Consider the following 23,845-nt stretch of genomic DNA (forward strand, 5'->3'; position numbering starts at 1 on the left):
ATAAACATTTAGATTATAAAATTAGAAAAACTGGAGAATAAACACTTACAAAATAAAAACCAGGGCAATAAACTAACAGACGGGGAAAAACATTTAGAAAATAAAATATGAAAAAAATGGGTGTATAAATACTTAGAATATAAAATTAGAAAAACTGGGCAATTTATACATAAAATTTGGAAACATTACCAGGGGAATAAACACTTGGAAAAGAAAATGGAATAAAATTAGGGGAATAAGAACTTAGAAGAAAAAATATGTAAAAAAAAATCTGTTAGAATTTCTGCGCCAACATTAAATGATCTAAAGATCTAGCCAAAGAGCTGTGGAAATGAATGGGCAGTGAAACATTACTATGATTTAAGCTTTTTAATTTGAATTTTCAGAAGTGCAGACACACCAAGTAGGCAATCTGCAAGGAAGATCTCTCAGACCTGTTGGATGCAAAAAAGTGTTACATTGATCCGGCCCAGCCTCCTCTTCTGTAACCTCAAGAGTGCTCTAGGCACACAGGAAAAACTGCATCTTGGTGCTAAACAAGGAAAAATTGCACACACAAAAAGCACATGTTAGCGAATAGAGCCTGGAGATTCAGCAAATAGGCTGTTTTTTTTTGGGCGGGGGAAGTAGTTTTATCTTGATGCTAAACATGGAAAACTTGATTTAACCAAGGTACTTGGGGTTGCCAAACAACTACAGGATAGAGAAATCTTACAAGAAATTTAATAAACGATCAAGATAAAGAATGAAAATAAGTTAGTGAGTGCTAAGTGCTATTTTCCCTTTCCTTTGTCTATGTTTTGAAGATGACTTAGAATAGTTGAGTTTTGTGGTCTTGATGCTATGAAACTATTACACAGACAGTAAACGGTGACATTATGGGAAAGGGGTAAAATAAAAAAAAGGTTGGATTTTATTTTGTGCACGCCATACACAAGTGCGCATCTTAGAGGGAACATTGTTGTTATGCCATGTTTAAACTTGAATAAAACCAAAATGACCATTACATATTGTTAAGTTTTGTCAAAAAACACATTTAAGACTAAAAATTAAACGTTCTAAGCCTAGGGTAAAGGTATATCAGTGGTCAAGACATCAATTCATCATTTCTATTCACGATAACATGCCTCGTTTGACCATTAGTGGCTGCAGATGATCACGTGACATTGCTGGGCCAATCAGTGAGGCGACGAATTTATACTTTTTAATCATTTAATTTCACACTTAAGTAGGGTTCGGTAGCTACAACAAGTTTAACAACCACCGGTATATGTTTCTTACACGACACACGGGTTTTTGCTATTTAAAAAAAAAACAGACAATAGAAACTAGTATGTAAAAAAAAAGACTCACTTTGAAGACAAACAGCTCGTTATGGCGTCGACCAGCTGCTCCTTTTGGGTCGTTTTGGCCACATTCTCGATGTTTCCCAGTAGCATGTGCTCGTTGAGGAACGGAAACACACAATAGAATGATTTCTTGTTAAACATAAAGCGCTATGGGTAACGCGATGCAGCTAAATTGTTTGCAAACATTTTGATGTGTCCATCCACGTGGTGCCACATCAAACACTCTTAAAATGAGAACTAGGGCTTCAAAGCCCCCAAATGACAACGTACCGAATGCGCCGCGTTGTCCTGTATGAACTTTATCAGGTCTTTCTTCGGGAAACAGTCACTTCTAAGATGTTCTGCAGTCGACTGCCAAACAGATAACTGACTCATCCACCATTTTGAAAGCGGTGATTTGATCTCTGACCTTGGTCATGCGCACTAGAAATAGAGTAGAAGTGGGTGTGTTTCGTTTACCTATTTAGACCACTAGAGTGTAGTAATGAGTAGACAGTGTGTTTCAGGATAAGTTTCTTTGAAATGTGAATGGCATTCCAAATTCATTCTGTGAAAGTATTCAGAAAATAAGGATACTTTTGATGAAAGCATTCAGAAATAGTTCGGATATTAAAGTTACAGATAGCAAGGTTTGAAGGATCATTTTGCAAATGATAATTAAATATAAATAATTAAAGGTACCCCTGTGGATGAGTGGTTAGCGTACCGGCCTCACGGTGGGTTCAAATCCAGGATATATTATTTTAGGATTTATTATATTTGGCCACAGAAAATACGTGAAATACTTCACGTGAAGATATAAACACACCCACCATGTTTGAAAATACACACCACCAAAGTTGGACATTTTTGCTGCAAAGGCCAAGGTCTTTAGTAGTTGTAATCCAAAGTGAGCCTCAAAATTGAACGCTCTCGGTGGTCTCATCCCCCCCATAGCAGCACCGTCATCGTCCACCTTCATCTTCTCTCTCCTCCTCCCCCTCATGTGCGTCTGCGGCGACGTCAGCAAAATGTTCTCAGCGAGAAGCTCACTCACACACACCTACACACACCCACACTGGCAGTCTCGCCCTCCCCCATGACTTTTATTGACGTTTCTCCCCACCTCGCCATACTATCTGTCTGGCGACCACCACCTCCTCTCTCACACTGTGCCAAAAATACACCCCTCCTACACATTATTGCAGTAACACATCATTTCCTCTCAGATTGCCACAGTTGCTCATTCACATTCATTGTTAGTCAGCTCTCGACGAGAGGACACACACACACACACACACACACACACACACACACACACAAAGGCCTTTCCTTCCTTTTGCCTGCAGGCAAACACGCTCATTTCCTGTGCATCAAATGTCCTTGAGTTGAGCCCTACGTGAGGTGAACAGTTTATTGACTGATGAGATCCGGTGAGCTAAAAATGAATGCTCGTTTTACATAAACATCTACAATTATCCCTTATAGCCAACTGAGCTAGGCTCCAGCACCCCACCACTATCCTTGTGAAGATAAGTGCTTCGGAAGATGAATGAATGAATCTATATTTATCAACTCACTCAAAAATGACATCTAATAACATGCAATTTCATTAAAAAACAATGTTTACATACAGTATATTACCAATAAAATCAGCAATGCTCATCATGAAATAAAATGAACGCCAAAAAACTGCGAAAAATATGTCCGCAGTAAGCCACCATTGTTCGCTGTGCACTGGAAAATGCGAAAAATGCAAACGTGCAAAAGATTAAAAACAGCCAAAAACATTTTTCTATTGTGATGAATATATTCCCAGTAATCCCGCGTTGTTTGCCTTACACTGCAAATACATTAGGATGGTGAGTCATTGATAATGTACTTGATGTGAGCTATAAAATGGACACCTCATATTGATCTGATATCAGCACCGAGAATTTTTTCCAGCTAATTTTCTTTCGCCAATGGAAAATTCAGTGAGACGGCGCCATCCATCTTTAAGCATCACAACTGCCTCAGCTTCCTTCCTGCTCTCTTCTATTTTTAGCATCCGCCAAACGTCACAGCAATGCTCAGAGTGTGTATTTGTGTGTGTGTGTGTGTTCTGCATCTGCATTATTCTCAGGACACTCTTGGAATTTTTCACATGCTGCAGTGCCATTACAAAAACAACAAATACTTTTAATGGTGCCTTCATTGAGATTCTACAAACATAGCCAGAACACTGGATTTTGATTCATAAAAACACTAAACTGGCTCTCAAAGGATGTTGATGTACATAGCAGCATAAATTCTGTTCAATATGAAAAACCCTGCATTTTTTTTCCTACGGGCAGTCATTTTCAGAGTTAGCCATTTTCACTCAGGCATTATTTAAGGGAAAATTGTCCAAAAAAATCACTCATTTTGGCATATAATCATGCATGACACCAAAGGTCATATATTTTCAGCATTCAATCAGGTGCAATTTTCACCAGGACACAAATTGATGGAACAAACCATATTGGTCATCACTTCCCGGGAACATTTTTGGTGTTTCACAGGAACATTAGGATGTGACTCATTGATAGTGTAGTGGTACATTAGCATGACCACAGTTCAGTCAGTGTGGGTGCAGTAGTTCCTACTAGTTCTTAATAACAAAAAGTCTTAGTACACAGGGACTTTAAAAAAAAATCTTTTTAAGGCTTACAATAATTGTCATTTTCATTCATCTTCCATAACGCCCATCCTCGAAAGGGTTGCTGGAGTCTAACCCAACTGTCTTCAGGCAAAAGACAGATTACACAATATACTACGTTTACCTTGGGTCTTGATCTGTAGTTGTTTTCCCCCTGTAATGACTTGACTTCTGTCAATATCCAATTCTCCTCAATGGAATTTCTGGTGGGTGGAGCTGGTATGTAAACAAAGGAGCGAGAATCCGGGAAACTCCAATTAAAGACACGAGCTTAACCGAAACTAGCCTGAGAATGCCTTGAGGCTCTTTTGGGAGTTATTCATGTTATGTTATTATGTTCAAGTGCCACTACAAAAGTGCACCCAATGGTGTCTTTTGGTGTGTGGGTGTCAGATCACACTGGGAGGATATGATTCACAATTCTGTTGTAATCCACAGGAAGTGTAGTGTGACCCCACGCGTGTTAGTGCGAGTATGTATGTGTGTGTGCGTGAGTGTGTGCATGTGTATGTGTGTTTGTTAGATTCGAACAGGCTGTTGTAGCGGACTAGCTTGAGGATTAACCCAGATCGCCGACTTCCTGTCTGGACAACAATTACCACACAGGCAGGCATTTCTTCACTTCAAATACATTTATTATCAACACAATTAAAAAGCAGCTAGACGTATGAGGTATATGATGTTTTCACATTCATTCATACATTGACTGTCATTGACGGCACATGTACGTTTGATCCATTCGCTACTACTCTGTCAAAATGGATTGAACGTCTAAAACCGTCATTGGCATTCACAGCCGGTCCTCACAGTTTAGACAAACTGGACATCTATTGTCGTCAATGACAGGTAATGAGTTCAATACACAATAAATCAAACAAAAAACAGGGAAAAAGATGCAAGATGACATCTTTTTGGGAGTAGCACCATGTTGTTGGTCCATTTTGAGTGTGTTTGTTGAATTAACACTTCAATCTTGTGGAATGAGTCACTCCGAGTCCTGGTGAGTGTGTGTTGTGACTCAGCTGGAGAGTCAGCCAACTGTGTCTCTCTCTTTCGACCCGGGCCGAAGTCTCTTCGGGCCCCGTTCGGGGAGCTCGCCCTCCGGGACAATTTCCTTTCTCTCCCGGGACCACAGAGGTGGCCTCCAGGCCGTTTCTGGGTTTGGGTATAAAACACTGCTCCAAGTCCTGTGGAGCTTCCATGTCTCACCCCCCTCAGCAGGCCGGGATGACCCAGTTCATAGAGAGCGAGGTAAGGCTCTCTGCGGGACCGAGTCGACAGCTGGCTGGCGGCGGAAGCAGCAACGGGGCGGCGTGCCGCTCCTCCCCGGGCTCGAGTCTCGCCCTCTTACTCGGGAGGAAGTCCGGCGCCGCCGACATTTTCCCCCGCCGCTTCCTGGTGTGCCGCGTCGGGCTCTGGTTCTCTTTGTCCTCAGCGGGCTCCCCCTCCTCCAGCTCGGCCTCGTCGGCCTCCTGGGGCGCTCCTCCCCCCGCCGTGGAGCTCAGCTCGGCGGGGGTCTCGTCCGACTGAGGCTCCGCTTCCAGGTCGAGTTCGAGTGGCGACTCTTCCGGGGTCGTGTCCATGGGCTCGGCCGGCGGTGGCGCCGACGAGTGGTAAATGTCCCGGGCGGAGCGCATGACCAAGGAGAGGAGGAGGCTCCGGTGGAGTCTCAGACCGCCTCGCTGGCTGCGGGACGCGTACAGCTTGCTTATGGACACCGCCAGAATCCTTCGGGCTTCAGCGTTCACCTCCATTGTTGTCTCCGTTGTTGTGTCACTCATGTTTCTTGTTTTACTCACGGGCTGTTGTTCAGTTGCTGTCGTTGTTGTTCTTGTTGTTGTTGTTATCCCAAAACAAAATCGCTCGATTTGCGCGTAACAAAACAACAAACTGAGGAAAAAAACAACAACTATAAAAGTTTCCGTCTCGGATTAGATCTGTTTTTTGGACTATACGGAGCTACGTAGACGGCGTCACCCGTCGGAGGAAAGCAAGCGTGTGAGGCGCAGGGTGGCAATTTATCTCCTCTGTGACGTCACGTTGAATTCCTCAGCCAGTGACGAATAGGCACCGCCTACACCTGGCGTACACGCGCACAACGCGTACGCGCACAAGCCTTCTGTTCCGTCTCGCCGGTTTTCTCACCCTGCTTAACTTTAGTTTCTCTTCCGCTTGATGTTAAACGATCGCGTTTCACGACCTAAGTTATTTACATTGGATCCAATAAACTATCACAGTTCATATTTCACGCGTTCCATAGAGATGCATCATATTTTGGGTCATATTGAGTCCACAATAGTCTAAATATCATTAGTTATGCAATCATTTGTTATCAAAATTGAGTATTCTCTTCTTATAACCATATATACATTTCTTTTATATTTATATGGAAGATTAAAATGAAACATGAAATTCTAATAGAACAAAATGAATAGGAAGGCATTTTTTAGTTAAAACAAAAAACTAAACCTCATAAAAGCAGCACCACATTTTGGGCCATATGCCTTAATATTCTTAATATCCTAACATTATAAAATGTTAAATCATAGAGTTGGACTCCAACACATCTAATCGTTATCCTCCAAATGTTTTTTCGGGACGTTTTTCGGATCAAAGTGTACCCACGGAGTAGAAATAGTTTTGCGAATGATGTCACATGTTTATCTTCTGGGAAGTCGGCTTCTCGGAGAATTTACGTGGGTAAGGAAGTGAAAGAAGAAAAAAAAAGCGCCGTCTCAAATTTCACCGGAGTTTCTGTCTCTCTCGCACGCGCGCACATATGACTCACCTACGTCACTCCACTGTCATATATGGCATATCCGGTTGTAAAATCCCGTGGAGGCAAGTGGCAGAAGGGGAGGGGGATAAAGTCGCAGTGGAAAAGCCGAAACGTCATCAACGCCCCGCCCACTCCTCCTTACTTCCTCCCCCCTCCCTCCCAGATGTGGTGATGTAACTGGATCACCATATTTGGGGTGGCGGACAGTGTAAACAAGGTTACCATCGTTACTAGGCGACGGGTCAAAAGGCAGTTACGATGCGTTTACGGTCCGTCGGAAATGACCTTGACTTTTGAACGCAACACTTAGTTCAGGGGTGTCCAAACGTTTTTGTTTTTATTGTGAAGACAGTTCTTTTAAGAAATGTAAGAAAAATGATAAAATATTTAGATTTTGTCGTATTTTAGGTCACTTTTGGTAGACTTTCCAACATCGAAGGCTCAAACAAAGATAAGGGAAGTTATAAGGCTGTTACATAATAGAACAAAAGTATTATTTGACATCTGCATTAGAGAACCTTGACTTTTTGACTTTCCAATAAATACAGTACCTTCGGTTTCTATTTTTAGACTGCTGTCATTGGCATCATACCATTTTGGTATGCATGCTATTCAGTCACACAATTATAAAAATAGATGGACGAACAAACTACAAAGCTCGGGCAACCGCAACACATATTATATCATCATACTAAGATCATTCACACTGTGACCTAATGCGAATCTATTTCCTACAATCATGGTATTGTTGTATGGGCGGATGATCATATTTGCAAAGGATTTTCAAACAATTGGGAAATAATTGGCATTATTAATGCTTCCATTCTGTTTTTTTTGTTTTGAGGTCAAATGTGTTGCCAATAACATATCACAATTCATAATTTAAAAAAAAAGAAAGATAAGCACTCATCAAATAAGTTTTAGTTTCTCAGGAGACGAGTTGCTGTGACATGTGAGCGCTCTACTGATCACTATGGCGACGGTTGGTGTGTATGCGTATGTTGTTGCTTTGACTCTGCCCGAGGCCAAATGGTTTGTCAGGAACGCCTTTGTAAATTTTTGTCCTTAATTCCAATAAGCAAGTTCACTACTGTGTATGTTCAACTCAAAAATAGCATTTTATCCTACAGTCAAATATACCTTGAATAGGCCTTTGTATGTCTTCGTTACATATTTTCAGTGTTCAACTGCACTGACTTTTTTTGTAAACGACCTTTAGTTATTACGCAATTGCATAAAACAGTGCTTTCATTTGTTTGTTACATGTGTTTTTGTGTTGTGAGGTTTTTGTGTAAAGCAGCTTATAGGGACCAAGGTAAGCCTTTTGCATGATGCTGCTGCCTTTTTATACCAGGAAGTAGGTCATCCATACAAGGAGTACTTGAAGGCACCATGAGGGAAATGGTCAGTGGGTCTATTTATAAAGTGCTCCATGTTATGTTGTACCTTCAACTCCCAACGACAAAGAAACACATACACACATGCTTTTGTTTCTCTGGGTGGTCGTGTTTGACTTTGCTTTACGCAAGTAGAAGAGTTGGAAGGAAAATAAGGCAACCTAATGTTTTCCGACTTGTAACAAGAGTATTTGTGGTGCAAGGCATGATTCAGCAATTACGCTTTTGTTTGTCACGGATAAAAATAAATGTGTTATGTAATTTGAATCGTTATTTTAATTAGGTTTTTTTGTGAGATTATTTTAGAGCAACGTTGTTTGTTTGTAACATGGGAAGTTATTTTTAGCAGATTTCTGTCAGACAATAACATTATTTCACAATGTTTAGCATCAATTCAATTTTAGTTCATTTTGACAATGTGAGTTCATTTATGCCATCAAAAATACATTAAAAAAAATCACCCAACGGATTATTTTTTAATATAGATTAGTAATATTATCATATACTCATGGCTTTATACCTAGATAAAAACATGTTATTTGTTTTTAAAATTACTTTTGTCATTGACTTTATTCATTCATTTTCAGAACTACTAGGTTCATGGGGGTGCTGGAGCCTATCCCACCTGACTTCTATCAGTTAGAAAAATGTACAGAATGTGAACAGTTCGCAGGGTGCTGTGAATTCTCACATGGCATGATGAGACCGGAGAAAGGAAAGGAGGGGTTGGGAACATAATGGGGACAGGAAGGAGGGAAGGAAGGAAGGAAGGAAAGAAAGAGAGGACAGGAGGGGGTTGCAGGGTGGGACCATGGACACATGTTCGGGACAGACATCAAGGTTGGCCGGACACGAAAGGGGGAGGAGAGTGTATACTCTGTTTTGTATAGCTCATTGTTTGTTTAGGCAAGTGTTGGCTTCAGGGACAGTGTGGCAAAATGCACTGTGATTAAATCATAGATTATACTATTACTAGATTCAAATTGTGAAACAGTGATTTTGTTTCTTATTTTCCTCTAACATGAACTGGTGTTTTTTGCTTTCTAGGGCATCAATTTTTGGGAGATTTTAGGAGATTTAAGTAATATTTGGAGAAAAATCATAACATTATGTGACAAATAACATGTTCTTTCTGCATACATCAACTATTGGTGATATTAGGTCTATGTGAAAAAATGTGGAATGATTTTGGAGGTTTGTGTGATTCTTGCTGATAAAACTTTGATGACAATGACTATTATTAATATAAGCGACATAGTTTTACATTAAAATATTATCCGATGGTGGTGTCTTGAGATGTTTTAATGCAAAAAGTGTGCCGCAACTCAGAAATCGTTGGGAAACACTGCTATAGACGCTATCAACACATATTTTTCGATCTTGACAAAGAATACATTGAAATAATAATCTCAATTCTTACCATAGTAATCTTTTATGGCAGAGGTGGCCAACTCCGGCCTTCGAGAGCCACTATCCGGTCTGTTTTCCACACAAATCAAATGATCAACACATAGGCAAGCTGTCCAGAAGCTTGATACCGATCCCGATTATTTAATGCAGGTGAGTTGGTGGAGGGAAATATGGAAAACAGCCCGGATATGAGACTCTTGGCCACCCCTGCTTAATGGGAAAGAAAAATGTAAAAGAAAACACTTAAACGCCCCCGTCATTTCATGTGCGCATGCGCGTTAGTGTGACACAAACGGAAGTAGCATCATGTCGCTGGAGGACCCTTTTTTCGTCGTGAAAGGGTAAGAAAACTTCATAAAACAGCATTTAAAGCTCAGGAAAAAAAGATCATGCAAGCACACGTTCGGTGTGTGTTTTACTTGGTCTTCCGCAGAGTGATCGAAAAAGTTTTTACCCGAGCAGAGATAGCTGAACGCTCTGGGTAGCTGACTAGCCTAGAATGCTCTCATCCTTTCTTTGCAGTGATTCTCGATTCCGAAGCTTTTTTTGTGTTCCTTTTGGGCGATCAAAGTCACTTTCACGTCGCATAGTTCTTGTTTCATACGCTTTTATTTGTGGATCTTCGGGACTTTCTTTTATCTGTTCGTGGGGCACTTTACGAGTATTTGCCAAGTCAGTAAATGTTGTTAGCTTGTGTTTGTTTGGCTTCCAAACGAAGATGTCAGTATGTAACATGCCGTGTTAAGACAACAAAAGTGACAATGTGTTTGTTTTTGCGTGTGCGCGCACTTGCAGGGAGGTGCAGAAGGCCACTGCGCGTGCACGTAGCCTCTTTGACAGGTGGGAGGAGCTACTGCAGGATGGAACTCAGGTAGGGGAGGGGTCATACTCATTAATAAACATGAGCAGACCAGTGCTGATAACATAATCAAGAATACATACCTGAAATGCTCAATATCAAATCACACAAAAAACTTTGCCATATTTATATAAAAAAATCAGTTTACATTTCATAAAATAAGTCCAATCGGATGTCATCTTCCTCAGTTGATTATTAATTATTACCCATCATTCATAATTTGTGTTTGAATGCTTTTAACAATAATGAATGTATTATTGTTTGTTCAGGTGAGTCGTGATGAGTTGGATTGGAGCACCAATGAGCTGCGCAACTGTTTACGGGCAATCGACTGGGACTTGGAGGACCTTAGCGAAACTATCAATATCCTTCACGACCGGCGTCACGCTGTCTTGTTTGGAATACAAACACAAACGTTATTCTCTTCCAGGAAATCGGCAGTGTGTAAAGGCCATGCCAACAGTCGTTAAAAAAAGGGAGAAAAATCCTTGAGATTGTAATTGGCTTGTTGTCAAGATACAATTTGGGTAAAGAGTGCTATTAAAAGGAACAACACTTGACCAAGAGTAATGCTGAATACACGTTTAACAACAAAATGTATTAGAAGGCATATTACTAAATTCAGCAAATATGGCTGGCTTAAACCTTGAAGTTTCTTGCCATGGCAACATTGACTACTCTTACTTGTTTGCCACTTGACCGTAACGTGCAGGTATTGTCGAATCAAACCCGGGAAAATTCCGCCTGGGAGAGGTAGAGCTTCAGGAAAGAAGGGACTTTGTGGAGAGAACCAGAAAATCTGTGCAGGTAAAGTCATCTCTCGATGATACAATAAGTATCTCGGCCTGCACGACTTAAATGTTACTGAGATGGACCACGATTGGACTTTTTTCACTATTACTGTCAATGACCCTGAAAAAAAGTGAATACTATTCATGTTTTGTGCACAGGAGATGAAAGATCAGTTGTCCAGTCCGTCAGCTGTGGCTCAGGCGGAGAAAAAAAACAAACAGGTTGGACACAGAAGCTAACCTCAAAAAGAAATTCCAATGGAATTAATAACAACTCAATTTGATTGTTTCAGGCGCTGCTGGCTTCTTCGGTTTCGGACCGTTCAACGCAACTGGATGCCCACCTGGTGTCTGCCAATTCCAGATATATTCAAGAGCAGCAGGAGCAACAGCAGGTAGCATGTTAGCACACAAAAATAATGAATAATTCCTTGTGTCATAATATAAATATGTGGCTTTTTTTTTTCTCTAGCTTATCATGCAAGAGCAGGACGATCACCTGGAGCTCGTTTCCGGAAGTATTCGGGTTCTCAAAGACATGTCGGGGCGTATTGGCGACGAACTGGACGAGCAGGCCGTGTGAGTCCCTCAAAAATTTGGCCCAGTAGTAACTTTTGGGCGTCTATTTAATTCTAGTCTTTTAATACAGTAAACTTGGTTTGATGCTTCTATTTTTTTGTTCTTCTATGATAATTTTCATCTTTCCTTCTAGTATTTTGGGGGACTTTTCTGAAGAGATGGACCAGACGTCATCCCGTATGGACTCTGTTCTCAAGAAGCTCGAGAAGGTCTCGCACATGACCAGCAGTACGTAGAATACACACGAACACATGTATGAAGACGTATTGTGAACATGTCCTATTTCGCGGGGGCAGGTCGGCGTCAATGGTGCGCCATCGCCGTGCTGGCGGCTATTTTGGTCGTCGTTCTCATTCTCTTCTTCGCCCTCTGACCATGGTGACCATTCAGCTCTTCTCTATGCCCCGCACAACGGAAAAGATCGGCCATGTTTTTCTGACCCCTGGACTGAAAGAAGGACTTGCCTCCGGTACAGTTTGAACGCGGGTTTTTGGTCAAATGTGCCGCCATGCTAAGCGGATGCCTCCCAGAAAGCCGAGGAAAGTGAGATTTTAGTCGATTACTACGAGATAAATCCAATTTTTGGGTTAATAGTTTAAATAATCTGAGGTAAATCAACAAGATTTTTCAAGGGTAAAGTCGAATAGTATAATTTGTTGAGGGAATAGTTTATTTAAGAACAAAAAGTCATACTATCACCAGGCAATGAAATTGAAGTCGTAATATCCAGGGAAGATATTTAAAGAAAAACAAAGTGGCTATCTGAGAAAAATGTGTCATAAGTTTTTGTTTTGTTAAATGGAAAAAATAAGAACATCTAAGTTTGTATGATAGTTGTGGAAAGAACAAAAAATCTAAAAATGTTGAAAAATACATGAAAGGTATAAATTTGTAATGACACAAAATTGTCATAATTTTACAAGAAGAAAAAATATTAGCTAAACTCCCCAAAAATCCAGAAAAAAACATTTGTAAGTGGAAGTATTACAACAGAAGTTGTATGATATGCTGATTTTTGTTTGTATTACAATATATGTAAAATATATGTATTGAGGCAAAAAAAAAAACATATCCCCTTGTGGGTGTTATCATAATGAACTTTGATTGTGATTGGTATTTTTCCCAAACATGAGTCTAAGTGTCCATGGGAGATGTTTTTTTGTGTGATTATTTTTTCCTGTCCTTGATGCCTTAAATCTATTTTTCTACATTTGTTAAGTAACGTGATGTCACCAAAGCAAAACAGCTCTCGTCCTCGTCACGATCGCTACCAAATAGATTTTTGTCTGATAAGTAAAAGAAATAAAATGGCCGAGGATGCTTTTTTAAAAATTATATGTATTGTTAATTGGCTGCCTTTGACGAAAACAGTTGTCCAATCCATAAGAACATTGTTTCAACAGTAACATTTGTTGAAAGTTGACGGTACATTGATCCTTTCAGTCCAATTTTATTTTTATTTCTATATAAATATATTTTGCCGGTCAATGTTTGAATTTTTTTTTTAATTGTATATCCTTGACGCAATGTAAATGTGGAAAAAAAAATCTATTAAAAACTTGAGCATCAGCATTTGCTTGGCCTTTCCTTTAATTTGAGCTTTTCACAGTTAAACTTGCATGAAACCTTTATTTTAAATCCATAAATAGTCCAGAGATTATTTTTTTGTCTTTTTGTACGATATTTTTTTATTAATTTACATAAGATGGAAAACATTAAGGAACAAAATAAAGATTAGAAAACCGAATGAGTTATCTTGACTTCCCATGCGGCGGTTTGTATCCGTTTTGGCTCATGTTCGGACCTTCTGTTATCATCTTGGTCACCATGGTGGCGACATGGGCTGAGGGTTCTGAAGGTAGGACATGACCACGGCAGAGATGGACAACCTGCGCGCATTTAATGATTGATGGCGTATGCGATATAATTGTGGGGTCATTTTAAGATATTAGTAGTTTTAGTGTGTGTGTGTGTGTGTGTGTGTGTGTGTGTGTGTGTGTGTGTGTGTGTGTGTGTGTGTCACTTACATGAAGCTACTCATCATCTGTTTAGTGTCCTCAGAGCTTCTGGAGTTGGCGAAGCTGATGAAGGAACAGTAGACAGCAATCCAGGCGCACCACTTCAACTAGAATTTAGTATTTAGAAAAAAATAATGCACAATAAATAGAGATGACTTTAATCTGTATGCATTGTGTATGTGGCTCCTGTTATTTCAACTAGGTCTACAATGTCTTCTGTGTCTGTCAACGGGGATGTTTGTGTATACGTGAATGTTTGTTTCACCTTGAGCATCAGTCCACACATGCTGAAGATCATGCCTAGCAGGTTCATATAGTCAGGGGTGGGATCCTCCAGTGTTGGGTTGGACTCCGTGGTGGGGGGCTTGTACCTGGAACAAAGTTTTAACTGTCAGATTGCGGCCATGTTATGTCATATACAGTTTACATATGATGGATTTGTAATCGCTTTAGGACAGCTCAGCACTTAACCACCGGTCAAACTAACATGCTAGTGGTGAGAGCGGACATTATTAACGTAAAGAAACTTACCGCAGGATTTTATTTTGTCTCCTGGGATCTGACATGTTATTGGAAGACATGGTGTTTAGGAGAAATGTCAAAAAGGATAGATTTAGGAAAGTTTAACGCTAATTTAAATTCAGTTTATTGTGCATGGCCGAGAGTTTCTTTCAGTGGGAGGAATTTCCTTTGTTTTTCACAGTAAAAGGATTGGCCAGAAATAGAGTCAACGTTTGAATGAAATGAAATATTTTGACTTCTTATTTTGAAAATTACCACGATGACCTAGGAAGCCCTACACATGATAGAGGAAACTACGTGATGTATTTCCTATCTCACATGGAAATAGTAGTGTTGTGCGTAGAAACAAATGTCGGTAATGTGGAAAATTTAATGCACAAATACTAACAATAATCTATTAATAAAATGATTCGATTTCACGTTGCAAGACATCGCCTTCAGTAATTAAATACAAGGCGAAAAAGAAACGTCCCCATATTTCAACTTTTGAGTGAGTATGTACCAGTATGCAATCTGTTATTGTATAATGAATGTGCAATACATCATAGTTTTATGTCATATGTTGGAAAATGCTAATCTAATAATTTTATAAAATTACTCTTGAACATCTAATTTATAAAATGTGTAAACTTAGGCAACCTTATGCAATGTTCCCAAAAATATACTTTCTTAAAATATCTACTTTTTCTCCTTTCATATAACAAATGTGAACTTCATTGCACCTAAAATCCAAAGCCAATAAACTTTCACTTTTACTGCAAATTAAAATTTCCTGTCTTTTCCAACAGGTTGAGTGCACCATGTCGTTTCCTCTCCCCAAACCTCAGACCCCGCAGCTTCCTCAACATCTTCTGCGAACCATTGACTGTAAACAAGGACCGGTCAGAGCAGTGCGATTCAACGGTAATAATGGAACCAATAACATTTTTCTAATATCTGTGCTGAATACACCAAAATATTGTGGTTATTTATTTCATTTGCATTTGTTTTGGTCAGCGGATGGTCAGTATGTGCTCACCTGTGGTGCGGACAAATCTCTGAAGCTGTGGAGTGGCAGCCGAGGGACACTGCTCAAGACTTACGCCGGCCACGGATATGAAGTATTGGATGCTGACGGGTGAGTAAAAACATGGAATAAAAATCGGATGTTATCACACAAAAATATACGTAACATACATTTTCTAACCAGTACTCAGCGGGTTTCATAAATGAACATGTTTTTTTTTTAATGGAGGTATTTACACTAACTTATTTCCCTGTTTGTGTGTTCAGGTCATTTGACAACAGCAACATCTGCACAGGCAGTTCTGACAAGACAGTGATCCTATGGGATGTAGCCACGGGTCAAGTAGCTCGCAAACTACGAGGACACGCCGCGGTATGCGTCTTTCCTGTTTCCTCTTCTCTTTGTGTCCTTTGACTTATAAACAATGATGATTTCTTCATGCAGAAAGTCAACTGTGTGCAGTTCAATGAGGACGCCTCCGTCATCCTGTCTGGTAGGCCTGATAAAATAAAACACAATTGTTCAGTTGTGTTCAAGTACAGTGGGTTAATTCGAACGTTCGGTCTGGAACAGGCTCCTTGGACGGGACGGTGCGCTGCTGGGATACCAGGTCACGCAAGAATGAACCAATCCAAGTTCTGGATGAGGCCCGGGACAGCGTCAGTAGTCTGAAGGTTTCCAAACATGAGCTGCTTACTGGGTAACCACACATCTCATTTAGATATATTGTCCAAAAAGAGTAGATACCAAAAAGGAATATATCTTTATACTAATATTTGAAAATTGAGATTCCCTATGTGCATATGAATGAAAATGTTAAAGGGATATTTATTTAGTTGTTTATTTTTCTGACATTTCTGATTTTGCTTCAGTTCCGTGGATGGCCGAGTGAGACGTTACGACCTGAGGATGGGTCAGCTTCACGTTGACTTCCTTAACAGTAAATACCACATTCATTGTCGTCTTGCCGTCAACGATTGTGTAATCACATATTTTGGCTTCGGTCAGGTCCCATCACATGCGTATGCTTCAGTCAGGATGGCCAATGCACACTCAGCTCCAGTTTGGACTCCACAGTCAGACTACTGGATAAAAGTACAGGAGAAATGCTGGGAGAGTGAGTGGTCTCCATATTTTATAGCCAAAGTTGCACCATGGGTGGCCATCTCAACTTATGTCTTTATGTATCAGGTACACGGGACACAAGATGAAGGGATACAAGCTGGAATGCTGTCTGTCCAGCAAAGACACTCACGTGCTCAGCTGCTCCGAGGATGGAAATGTCTACTTTTGGGACCTAGTGGAGGTTAATAATAATAATAAGCCAATAGCAAAATGTTATGCATGCTAATTACTGGCAATTGCACCAAATTTGCCAGAGAACAATTATGACACTCTAAGTTTAAATTGTGTTCTTTGTTTCAGGGTTGTTTGTCGTTGAAACTTCCCGTGGGCAAAGCAGTGGTGCAGTCAATGTCCTTCCACCCTATGCTAACGCGCCTCCTCACCGCCAGCGAGGGCCGCATTCACGTTTGGGCGGACGAGCCAGAAGAAGCTGACCAAGACGACAAAGATGATGCCGGCGTCATGGAATTGTGATTTTGCATTTCTGTACATGGTTTTGAAAAGTCCCTATTTTCCAGAAAAGTTTCTTATTTTTTTTTGTTTTTTAATGTATCAATTCCATTATGTCAGTTTGGTAATAAAGATGCAATGGGTGGCAGACATGCTAATAAGTGTTTATTTTTACCACTGCAAATCTAAATGACACCAGTCAATTTCATTATTTTTATTGTGAATATATACATATATATTTTCTCATTTCACTCCTACTTGAGAAATGCACTAAGGATTTATCTTTAGAGATATTTTTTACTTTCTGTACAGGGACAGAAAATAATATTAGTATTAAAATAAGAATTTAGAATTTTAAATCTAATTCATCATCATAATTATTCCCTATATATTTTTTACATCAGAAAAATTGTATACATTATATTTGAATAAATATGGTACTCCTGAAATGGAGTCAAAAGAGGTCGTCAGCTTTGTTTAACAATAATATTAGCGTCTAAATTTCCTGTGTATTTCCACCCAGCAGAATTGTGTCCTGCAGGAGATGAACCAGCTCCACCTGACCGGACACATTCTGGACCTTAGGCGCCTCACATTTTTCCATCTTTTCACTGCACCCACTCAAACGAGATGCCAGCGACCTCTTAGGGCGCGATCTCTTGGAGCGCGGCTTCTCCCGTTGCATCTTCTTCCGTTGCGGGTCGTGAACGACACCGTGCCGTTGTAGGCTAATCTTCAAGGTGAAGGTCCGCTCGCAACCGGGGTGGTTGCAGGCAAATGGCCGCAGATTCTCGTGGAACGAGCGCAGATGAACTTGAAGGTTGTAGGTAGAGACGAAGGACCGGTCGCACGCCTCGCGTGGACACGTATACACCACCCGGGTGTCGGCGTGCACGGCCTGGTGTTGCTTCAGGAACCAGGAATCTTTGAAAAACTTTCCGCACTCCGGGCACAGCAGTTGGCTTTGAGGATGATGATGATGCTCCTTGCGGTGCTTGACGTATTCGCTCCAAGTGGAGCCCGAGAAGGTGCAGTCCGTGTGGTTGCAGGGGTAACCTTGGTGCACCTTGCATAGGGGTGGCAAAAACATTGAAATTCTATATTTACAGGTCCTAAGAAATCGCAGCTATGTCAAGACATGAAAATTACTGCACTCATTTTACATGCAGAAAATGAATTTGGCACTCAAATATGTTGTCCAGGGTGATTAAGGAACTGTTTTGAAGGGATTGATTAAGACAGAAACAGAGGAACTACGTGGAAGTGAGTTGGGGAGTTCATGTAAACAAGACAAACCATTTTGGGGGGTCTTACCTTAAGATGTCGTTTGAGGCGGCTCGGGAAGTTGAAGCGCTTGTCGCAGCCGCCGTGGGTACACGCATAAGCGGGTATATGCTTGTGGCTCTCGGTCATGTGCCTTCGGAGCTGTTGGTGCTTCTTGAAGACGGCATTGCAAGCGTCCACCGTGCACGCATAGCGCCCCGTCGTCTCTCCATCGACGTGGACCTGGCTGAAATGGCGCTTGCGGGTAGCGTCGCTGGCAAAGACTTTCTCGCAGCCCGTCACCTCGCACGGGAAGCTGCACGGGGGGCTGTGGGTGAGCTGGTGACGGGCCAGATGATACGGGGTGCAGAAGGACTTGTTGCAGCCGTCTTGGGGACACGCGTGCGGCTTGATCCCCGTGTGCGAGCACATGTGGGCGTCCAGCTTCCATTGCTTGTTGTAAGCCGCCGGGCAATCCGTGAACGAGCAGATGTAGCGCTTGTGCCGTGGCGCGGCTTCCTCCATTGTTAAGATGCTACAAATTATCGAAAAGTCGCGATTTAAATGCTTATGTCTGCCGGAACTGTCATTGCATCGACACGAGCTGTCACGCTCGTAATATGGAGAAGTCTCGCGCGCGCTGTAAGTCAACGGTGGCTAACGTGCTAACTTATCGGCCATTTTAGAACAGGGCTTCGAGGCACATGAGATTATTGTCAAAGATAAACAATGTGCAATCATTTTAATTGTAAACTTGATTTTAGTTTAATTATGTAAAACTTTCTTTTATCTTAAAATTAAACCTAAATCATAAAAAGGTCAATACGGTTGGAATTCATCCCTATGTTAGTATGATTATTAAGCAAACCCCTTTTTCTTTCTTTCTTTTTTTTTAAATCATGTACTGGTTTAGCATTTTGTTTTAAAGTCGAGTATACAAGAATTTATGGTGCATTTTCTTCTGGCGTCTTTAGTGGCCACGCCCCCCTCTGAGTGTCCCAAAACAGGAAAAACCTAGTCAACCGTACCCTAAAGAATTAAAAACCACTCCTCGACATCTAATGACGAAAACCGTCTGCAGTGTATTTACATTACAGCGTTCTGAGGGACACGAGCAAGGACATGAAGATCGAAGGGCGTAGCTGGTGCTCGACTCGCTTCCTGGTTCCAGAGAGGCGTCGTTTTGGGCAACAGATACCAACTTGGAGTGGACCACCATGTCTTCTAGAGATTTAAGCGAGTAAGTGAGATCTGGATATACTTTTATCAAACTTAATTCATTGTCTACCATTGACAGCTCTGGACGTTCGATCCAATTTCAAATGGGAGGCTTGGCATAAGATCAATTTGCTGCCACCTTCCCACTCCAAATAGATTGGACACTTACCAGTGATGAACTCTACAATGCACAGCATGATGTCATTGTCAATTTTGAGTAAAATATTTTATTGATTTTTGTCTCAAGAAGAAAATGCTGGAATAAGATCCTATTACCTACCATCCTAATGAGGCGGTATGGAATGTAACCAAGTTGCCAATTTTAGTTTGACTTGGCATTGATTTAGTTCTAATCTTATTTTAGACTTGGACCCAACAAACCTTTTCTGTTTACCCTTGAAAAAAAAACATTTCCTAAAAGGCTCTTTTATTTTTTATTTTACTTTTGAACGAAAAGCCTTAGCTGGCTTTCTTGTCCAATCACGCACAGTCTCATCCGTCAACCGCTGTCAATGACAGCGAACCAGTTAATACATGCCGCTTTTCTCCCAGGTCTGATTGAGTCCTTCTCACACATTTTGCCCTGCTGACGGGGCCCCGATATGGCCCCTGCTAGGACTTGGCTTCGTTGGGCCCACTGCCAGGACACAACAACTTCTGGTCCAGATGAAGAGAGGGGGAAATACTGGGCCGATCTCTTCGACCAAATGGATCTCAACAAAGATGGATTCATTGACATAAATGAACTACGTAAAGGGCTGGCAGGGCGAGGGCTGTCCAAAGCCTCACTGGAGAGGGTAAGAGATTTCACCTTTAATTGGTATACACACCTGTGTAAAAATGATCAACACCAAAACTTTGTGCACAAGAGCAATATATCTCCATATTCATTTATTTGGATAAAAGCATAAGCGTTACACAGCTAGCGTGTGTTTTTGTGCAGAACACGATGTCTATTTTGGTGGTGGGGTGTAGAACTTTGTAAGATGAGAATGGCAAACTATCTGGGTGACAAATCACGAGGGATGACAAGGCTTTACTGTTCTTATCCACAAAATAATCATTTCTGAAAAGGTGACATGATTTAAGGGCAACTCTACCCTTTAGGATAACTTCAATGCATTTTCTGAGTTTAACAACCTGGTTTTAAACCAAATCTTCTGTGTTCCAAGATTGTTAAGACAGGGGATGCCAATGAGGACGGAGTGCTTGACTTTGAAGAGTTTACTAAATATCTGCGTACACATGAAAAGCAGCTCAAAGTCATGTTTCGCAGCCTGGACAAAAACAATGACGGTTTGTAGCAGCCTATGTTTCAATCATAAATCAATAGCAATACATTTACAGGATATGTTTTAGCTCATATATGTGGATGGCTACTTGCAGGTGAGATAGATGCATCCGATATTCAGCAGGCTCTACGTGCTGTTGGATTAAACATCAGTCTCAGGGCTGCCAATAGGATTTTAAAAAGGTTTGTGAACTTTGTTTTATTATTTCACCATCATTAACAAGGCTACTTAAATCTTAATATATATCCTCCAGTATAGACAAGGATGGAAACATGACCATTGACTGGGATGAGTGGCGGGACTATTTTCTGTTCAACCCTCTCACAAACATGGAGGAAGTGGCGCGTTACTGGAAACGTTCAATGGCAAGTCTATGTATATGGAACTACGTAGTACTACATACATAGTACTACATAGTATTCTACAGGGCAGATATTCATATTCAATTCTGACTTGCCTATAGACAGTAGACTAAAACAAAGCAAGAAACAGACAAACTTTAAATATCGACAGTAAAAATGTCCTTTATTTTGTTTTGAGGGGGAAAAAAACAACTATAACCTGTGCCTTCATTAGATGTTGGATTTAGGCGAACAACTAACAGTTCCAGATGAATTTTCCGAAGAGGAAAAAAAGTCTGGCTATGTGTGGCGGCAGTTAATCGCAGGAGGCTTGGCTGGATGTGTTTCACGGACCGGGACTGCCCCATTAGATCGGCTCAAAATCTTCCGGCAGGTCAGTCAATCAAATGACTATTTCATCCTCTGCGTATATATATAAATTCATAGCATCGCCATACAAACGTATCAGATTTTGGCTCATGTAGGTCATTTTCGGCCAAATCCAAATAGTTGGACACCAGGGTCAGTTTCATCAGTGTCAATTCAAGCCTTTGTAGTTTGTTGGTATTTTTTGTAAATGTTATTAAAGTATCTTCATTTTATCATTTGGCAGGTTCATGGTTCCTCTCTTTTTAGTGGAAATGTGCTGAGTGGCTTTCAGTACATGATAAAAGAGGGAGGTGTGCAGTCCTTTTGGAGGGGCAATGGAATCAATGTTCTCAAAATTGCCCCAGAGACTGCAATCAAATTCACAGCCTATGAAAAGGTAAACATAAACATACTATAGTTCTTTTCTGTCATTGGTTTCAATACCTTTCAATCATTTGAGCATAAAAATAAAGGTATTGGGCGAAGAAAATCACCAGGGATACCTAACTTTGTGTTTTGGAATCTTACCCCCCCAAAATTCCAATAATCCAGTTCCTTGTAATTGTCTGGGTATTCACTAAAATTGTCTGCCTTTTTTCTAGATCAAGCATATAATGTATGGCAGAAAGGATAACAAAAATCTGAAGATTCACGAGCGATTTCTTGCTGGCTCATTGGCCGGCGCCACTTCTCAGACTGCCATCTACCCGCTGGAGGTGATTTCAAGTCATAACACAGTAGTAGGGTAGTAAGTAGGTTCCAATGTATGTTTTTCATGAACAGGTGCTGAAGACGCGTCTTGCGCTGAGAAAAACAGGGCAATTCTCAGGGATATCTGACTGTGCCAAGCAGATGCTACAGAGAGAAGGAGTTTCAGCTTTTTACAAGGGTTATGTGCCCAATTTGTTGAGTATTGTGCCTTACGCAGGCATTGATTTGGCAGTCTATGAGGTGAGGTGGCCATTAGGCTAGCATTGTATGTAATACAAAAAAGTACATGTGGTTTATTTCTTCTAACTTGGTGTCTGTTCTTCAGACCCTTAAATTTGTGTGGCTAAATAGGAACAGAGGCGTGGCCGACCCAGGGGTCACGGTCCTGGTCGGCTGTGGTGCAGTCGCCAGCACATGTGGACAGCTGGCAAGTTACCCACTTGCATTGATCCGCACGAGAATGCAAGCTCAAGGTTAGAAAAAAACGAGATAAGAACTGGGTGAGATTGTAGACATTTTATTTCCCACAGCCTGCAGAACTAAATTCTAGTTACAATGACCATATTTTCAGATTATATGTAGCACCTGAGTATAAGTCGCACTACCCACACTATGCTTTGCCTTAATGGCTTTTCCAATTGAGTGAAGATCCAATTTTAAATGGTTGTTAATCAAGTTTTTTTCTTTCTCCTTTAGCCTCATTGAAAGGATCCCATAAGCAATCCATGTCCGCCTTGATTCGTGGCATCATTTCCAAAGAGGGTGCGACGGGGCTGTATCGAGGAATTTCCCCCAATTTGCTCAAAGTCGTCCCTGCTGTCAGTGTGTCTTACGTGGCGTACGAATACACGAGGATAGCCCTGGGAATGGATGTGGAGGGTAGGCGAGCGGGGAAAGGGAAGCTTTAAAGACAAGTGGATGCTTTGCTGTGGCTTTCACTTGCGAGCAAATCCGTTTGCTTGAATGAAGATGTGGACTAGTAAAAGAGATATAACACTATCCTGCCTTTGGATGACCTCACATGATGGCATAGAAGATCCTGTGAGCAATTTTATGCGTGAGTGTCATTCAACTGCATGTTCTAGCATCTGCATTTATATTTACAAATATTGTATGACTCGCATGCGGGTACCAAAGACGCAGTAGACGTGCATCGTGATGTTGTATTGTGTTTTTAACTCAACTGAAAGAGGATTTTTACTCCATTTTTCTTCCTCATAGGTGTCGTGTAGAGAAGATAGATGACTGGAGTCTATCGCTGCCGACCATGGGCAAAAGATGGCATGTTGAATTGATGTATTTACAAAACTGTGTAATATGACTTGTTATCAAGATAATGACCAATAATATTTTGAATTGTTTTGTGTTATGAGGGTTCAATGTGCTAAAATACAGTATGCTTTTGTGTATACAAGCAAACCCCTGTATTGTATCTTTGTTCATTACACAAATATATATGATATGGTAATATTATATACTGTATAGTGTAATATTTAAAGTTATTATATGTGTATGTTATGTGTGTGTATAATGTGTAGATCATATTGGTTTAGTCGTTAAAAACTATATATTTTTGGGATACTTTTAAAGCACTGGTCAACCCTTGGTTACTGACCTTGACCTGATAAAATTCCTACTTTTAAAGAGCATGGATGCCAGTTATAGACTAACTTGTAATTTATATAAGTCCTAAACACAACATTTTAA

General features: G+C 40.8%; 6 protein-coding genes and 1 long non-coding RNA gene across 9 annotated transcripts; 3 read left to right on the forward strand and 4 right to left on the reverse strand.

Annotated features, from left to right (window-relative positions):
• Positions 1 to 354: 354 nt before the first annotated feature.
• On the reverse strand, positions 355 to 4,339 carry LOC144198250 (uncharacterized). Of its 2 annotated transcripts, none has more exons than XR_013326679.1 (3): positions 4,133 to 4,339; positions 1,354 to 1,772; positions 355 to 532 (listed from the first exon to the last, which is right to left on the reverse strand). It is a non-coding gene; the product is annotated as an uncharacterized LOC144198250 (long non-coding RNA). The 2 variants fall into 2 exon arrangements; XR_013326678.1 differs by lacking the exon at positions 4,133 to 4,339 and adding an exon at positions 2,162 to 2,282.
• Positions 4,340 to 4,621: 282 nt separating this feature from the next.
• Positions 4,622 to 6,014, reverse strand: ier2b (immediate early response 2b). Its single transcript, XM_077719742.1, has one exon. The coding sequence runs from the start codon at positions 5,787 to 5,789 to the stop codon at positions 5,223 to 5,225; it is 567 nt and encodes a 188-aa protein (XP_077575868.1). The 5' UTR covers positions 5,790 to 6,014; the 3' UTR covers positions 4,622 to 5,222.
• Positions 6,015 to 9,859: 3,845 nt separating this feature from the next.
• stx10 (syntaxin 10) lies at positions 9,860 to 13,122 on the forward strand. Its single transcript, XM_077719381.1, has 9 exons — positions 9,860 to 9,935; positions 10,390 to 10,465; positions 10,723 to 10,816; positions 11,166 to 11,260; positions 11,404 to 11,466; positions 11,538 to 11,639; positions 11,717 to 11,823; positions 11,957 to 12,051; positions 12,120 to 13,122. The coding sequence occupies exons 1-9, from the start codon at positions 9,901 to 9,903 to the stop codon at positions 12,194 to 12,196; spliced, it is 744 nt and encodes a 247-aa protein (XP_077575507.1). The 5' UTR covers positions 9,860 to 9,900; the 3' UTR covers positions 12,197 to 13,122.
• A 310-nt stretch (positions 13,123 to 13,432) lies between these two features.
• wdr83os (WD repeat domain 83 opposite strand) lies at positions 13,433 to 14,549 on the reverse strand. Its single transcript, XM_077719386.1, has 4 exons — positions 14,373 to 14,549; positions 14,107 to 14,212; positions 13,851 to 13,948; positions 13,433 to 13,712 (listed from the first exon to the last, which is right to left on the reverse strand). Exons 1-4 carry the CDS (start codon positions 14,420 to 14,422, stop codon positions 13,646 to 13,648), a joined length of 321 nt encoding a protein of 106 aa, XP_077575512.1. The 5' UTR covers positions 14,423 to 14,549; the 3' UTR covers positions 13,433 to 13,645.
• On the forward strand, positions 14,451 to 17,094 carry wdr83 (WD repeat domain containing 83). Of its 2 annotated transcripts, none has more exons than XM_077719380.1 (10): positions 14,451 to 14,857; positions 15,152 to 15,266; positions 15,360 to 15,480; positions 15,636 to 15,741; positions 15,814 to 15,862; positions 15,943 to 16,069; positions 16,242 to 16,309; positions 16,378 to 16,486; positions 16,561 to 16,675; positions 16,795 to 17,094. In XM_077719380.1, exons 2-10 carry the CDS (start codon positions 15,164 to 15,166, stop codon positions 16,966 to 16,968), a joined length of 972 nt encoding a protein of 323 aa, XP_077575506.1. In that variant the 5' UTR covers positions 14,451 to 14,857; positions 15,152 to 15,163; the 3' UTR covers positions 16,969 to 17,094. The 2 variants fall into 2 exon arrangements, with proteins under 2 accessions (XP_077575506.1, XP_077575505.1); XM_077719379.1 differs by having other exon boundaries at positions 14,456 to 14,853.
• On the reverse strand, positions 16,118 to 19,053 carry LOC144198392 (transcription factor IIIA-like). The gene is made up of 2 exons (XM_077719378.1): positions 18,259 to 19,053; positions 16,118 to 18,010 (listed from the first exon to the last, which is right to left on the reverse strand). The coding sequence occupies exons 1-2, from the start codon at positions 18,730 to 18,732 to the stop codon at positions 17,441 to 17,443; spliced, it is 1,044 nt and encodes a 347-aa protein (XP_077575504.1). The 5' UTR covers positions 18,733 to 19,053; the 3' UTR covers positions 16,118 to 17,440.
• Positions 18,263 to 23,557, forward strand: LOC144198390 (mitochondrial adenyl nucleotide antiporter SLC25A24-like). The gene is made up of 12 exons (XM_077719377.1): positions 18,263 to 19,447; positions 19,978 to 20,222; positions 20,598 to 20,721; positions 20,812 to 20,899; positions 20,971 to 21,082; positions 21,294 to 21,452; positions 21,672 to 21,824; positions 22,030 to 22,143; positions 22,211 to 22,378; positions 22,464 to 22,611; positions 22,835 to 23,195; positions 23,360 to 23,557. Exons 2-11 carry the CDS (start codon positions 20,028 to 20,030, stop codon positions 23,044 to 23,046), a joined length of 1,473 nt encoding a protein of 490 aa, XP_077575503.1. The 5' UTR covers positions 18,263 to 19,447; positions 19,978 to 20,027; the 3' UTR covers positions 23,047 to 23,195; positions 23,360 to 23,557.
• Positions 23,558 to 23,845: the final 288 nt, after the last annotated feature.

The sequence above is a fragment of the Stigmatopora nigra genome, chromosome 6 (assembly GCF_051989575.1).
Source record: "Stigmatopora nigra isolate UIUO_SnigA chromosome 6, RoL_Snig_1.1, whole genome shotgun sequence".
Classification (NCBI taxonomy): Eukaryota; Metazoa; Chordata; class Actinopteri; order Syngnathiformes; family Syngnathidae; genus Stigmatopora; species Stigmatopora nigra.

Coding starts and splice junctions, on each gene's coding strand:
- ier2b (XM_077719742.1), bottom strand. CDS start 5,789: ATGAGTGACACAACAACGGAGACAACAATGGAGGTGAACGCTGAAGCC.
- wdr83 (XM_077719380.1), top strand. CDS start 15,164: ATGTCGTTTCCTCTCCCCAAACCTCAGACCCCGCAGCTTCCTCAACAT. Junction 16,070..16,241: donor AAACATGAGCTGCTTACTGG/GTAACCACACAT, acceptor ATTTTGCTTCAG/TTCCGTGGATGGCCGAGTGA. Junction 16,310..16,377: donor TCACGTTGACTTCCTTAACA/GTAAATACCACA, acceptor GGCTTCGGTCAG/GTCCCATCACATGCGTATGC.
- LOC144198390 (XM_077719377.1), top strand. CDS start 20,028: ATGGCCCCTGCTAGGACTTGGCTTCGTTGGGCCCACTGCCAGGACACA. Junction 20,722..20,811: donor CCTGGACAAAAACAATGACG/GTTTGTAGCAGC, acceptor GGCTACTTGCAG/GTGAGATAGATGCATCCGAT. Junction 22,379..22,463: donor TTGATTTGGCAGTCTATGAG/GTGAGGTGGCCA, acceptor TCTGTTCTTCAG/ACCCTTAAATTTGTGTGGCT.
- LOC144198392 (XM_077719378.1), bottom strand. CDS start 18,732: ATGGAGGAAGCCGCGCCACGGCACAAGCGCTACATCTGCTCGTTCACG. Junction 18,011..18,258: donor GCCTCAAACGACATCTTAAG/GTAAGACCCCCC, acceptor CCCCTATGCAAG/GTGCACCAAGGTTACCCCTG.
- stx10 (XM_077719381.1), top strand. CDS start 9,901: ATGTCGCTGGAGGACCCTTTTTTCGTCGTGAAAGG. Junction 9,936..10,389: donor CCTTTTTTCGTCGTGAAAGG/GTAAGAAAACTT, acceptor GCGCACTTGCAG/GGAGGTGCAGAAGGCCACTG. Junction 12,052..12,119: donor GGTCTCGCACATGACCAGCA/GTACGTAGAATA, acceptor TCGCGGGGGCAG/GTCGGCGTCAATGGTGCGCC.
- wdr83os (XM_077719386.1), bottom strand. CDS start 14,422: ATGTCTTCCAATAACATGTCAGATCCCAGGAGACAAAATAAAATCCTG. Junction 14,213..14,372: donor AGACAAAATAAAATCCTGCG/GTAAGTTTCTTT, acceptor ACTTTGTTCCAG/GTACAAGCCCCCCACCACGG. Junction 13,949..14,106: donor TGTGTGGACTGATGCTCAAG/GTGAAACAAACA, acceptor ACTAAATTCTAG/TTGAAGTGGTGCGCCTGGAT.